Below are 1,156 nucleotides of genomic sequence, written 5' to 3'. Positions count from 1 at the left end.
GCGGGCCCAGCCTGGGTTGCCTCACTTTGTCCCTCTCTCTCCCTGAACAGTGGCAGCGCGGGGCTGGGAGCGGGGTCCTGGTTGCATCGGGGGCCCCAATCCCTTGAGCCAGCCCCTTCGGGGCTCTGATCGTAGGGTCCGTGAACTGGAGGGTGCGAGAGGGGCCACGGAGAGCAGCGTGCGAGCGGGGTGCAGCCTTGCCCCTGCCCCGCGGAGGCGGCACGGCTCCATCCCGGTCCTCTCGGAGCCGTGCGCACGCCCGGGGCTTGATGAGGAGAGCAGGTTTCTGGGGTCGCCGGAGCCCGTTTCCTGCTGGAGCTTCCGTCATCTCTGCTTTTGCAATTAAGCTGAGCCTGGGAGCGGAAGGAAAGAGCAGAGCAGGGGCCGGCGCGGGGAGGCGTCCCAGCTCTGCGTGTCGTGCAGCATTGCCACGTTGCCTCAGTTTCCCTTCTGTTCTGCATTGCAGGGCCGCGATTGCGGGGCGCCGTGAGCCCCCGAGGAGCCAGCGGGACCTTCCCTGCCTGCTCAGACACCGGCTCTGCGTCCACGTGGCCGCCATCGTGGCCCCCCGAGGAGGATGAGAAGACACGTGACCCATCTCCTGCTGGCCCTGTCTGCTGCCGTGGCCGTGGGCTACCCCTCTCGGCGCTCCGCCCCGGACTTGGACGCCACGCCGAGGCTGACCATCACCTACAAAGGTAACGAAGGTCTCGCCATTGTGTTGGAGATTAAACTCATCGTGGCACGCGTGTAGCGTGTCTCCCCGGCACGGAGCGGTAGTGGGCGCAGAGCCCGCAGCGGGAGCACGGCCTGGGCCGGGGTCTCTGGAGCATTTATTGTCACGTTTTTCTAGAAGCAAGACATTTGCAGCCGAAGCCCCCGGCTTCCCCTGCGGCAGGGTTGGGTGTGATGCCTGGGGCTGTCAGGGTTGACGGTCGTCGTACAAAGAGTTTAGATGATGGGTTTGTCTGGGCGGGTTTGGACGGGGCTGAACCTGCCTCAGGCAGGGGTTGGGCTGGATGTGACCCCTCAGCTCCCTGCCGCCCCGCGGCTCAAGGATTTGCTGGGGTGAGCGAAGGCCGTGGCAGAGGTCACCGAGGAAGAGGCTGGGGGCAGCACATCATGACACGTGGGACAGGTTGGGGTCCCGGTCCGA

At 65.9% G+C, this 1,156-nt stretch overlaps 1 protein-coding gene across 1 annotated transcript in view; it reads left to right on the top strand.

Annotated features, from left to right (window-relative positions):
• The first annotated feature begins 466 nt into the window (after positions 1-466).
• SEMA4G (semaphorin 4G) overlaps positions 467-1,156 on the top strand; it is a 12,976-nt gene continuing 12,286 nt past the window's right edge. Inside the window, 1 exon segment of the mRNA XM_025201213.1 lies at positions 467-698. Within this exon segment, the coding sequence (XP_025056998.1) occupies positions 578-698 (121 nt within the window). The 5' untranslated portion in view covers positions 467-577.

Source organism: Alligator sinensis, unplaced genomic scaffold (genome assembly GCF_000455745.1).
Source record: "Alligator sinensis unplaced genomic scaffold, ASM45574v1 scaffold61_1, whole genome shotgun sequence".
Lineage (NCBI taxonomy): Eukaryota > Metazoa > Chordata > Crocodylia > Alligatoridae > Alligator > Alligator sinensis.
Note: the sequence above shows the minus strand (reverse complement) of the source record. Positions and strands in the feature narration are given on the sequence as shown.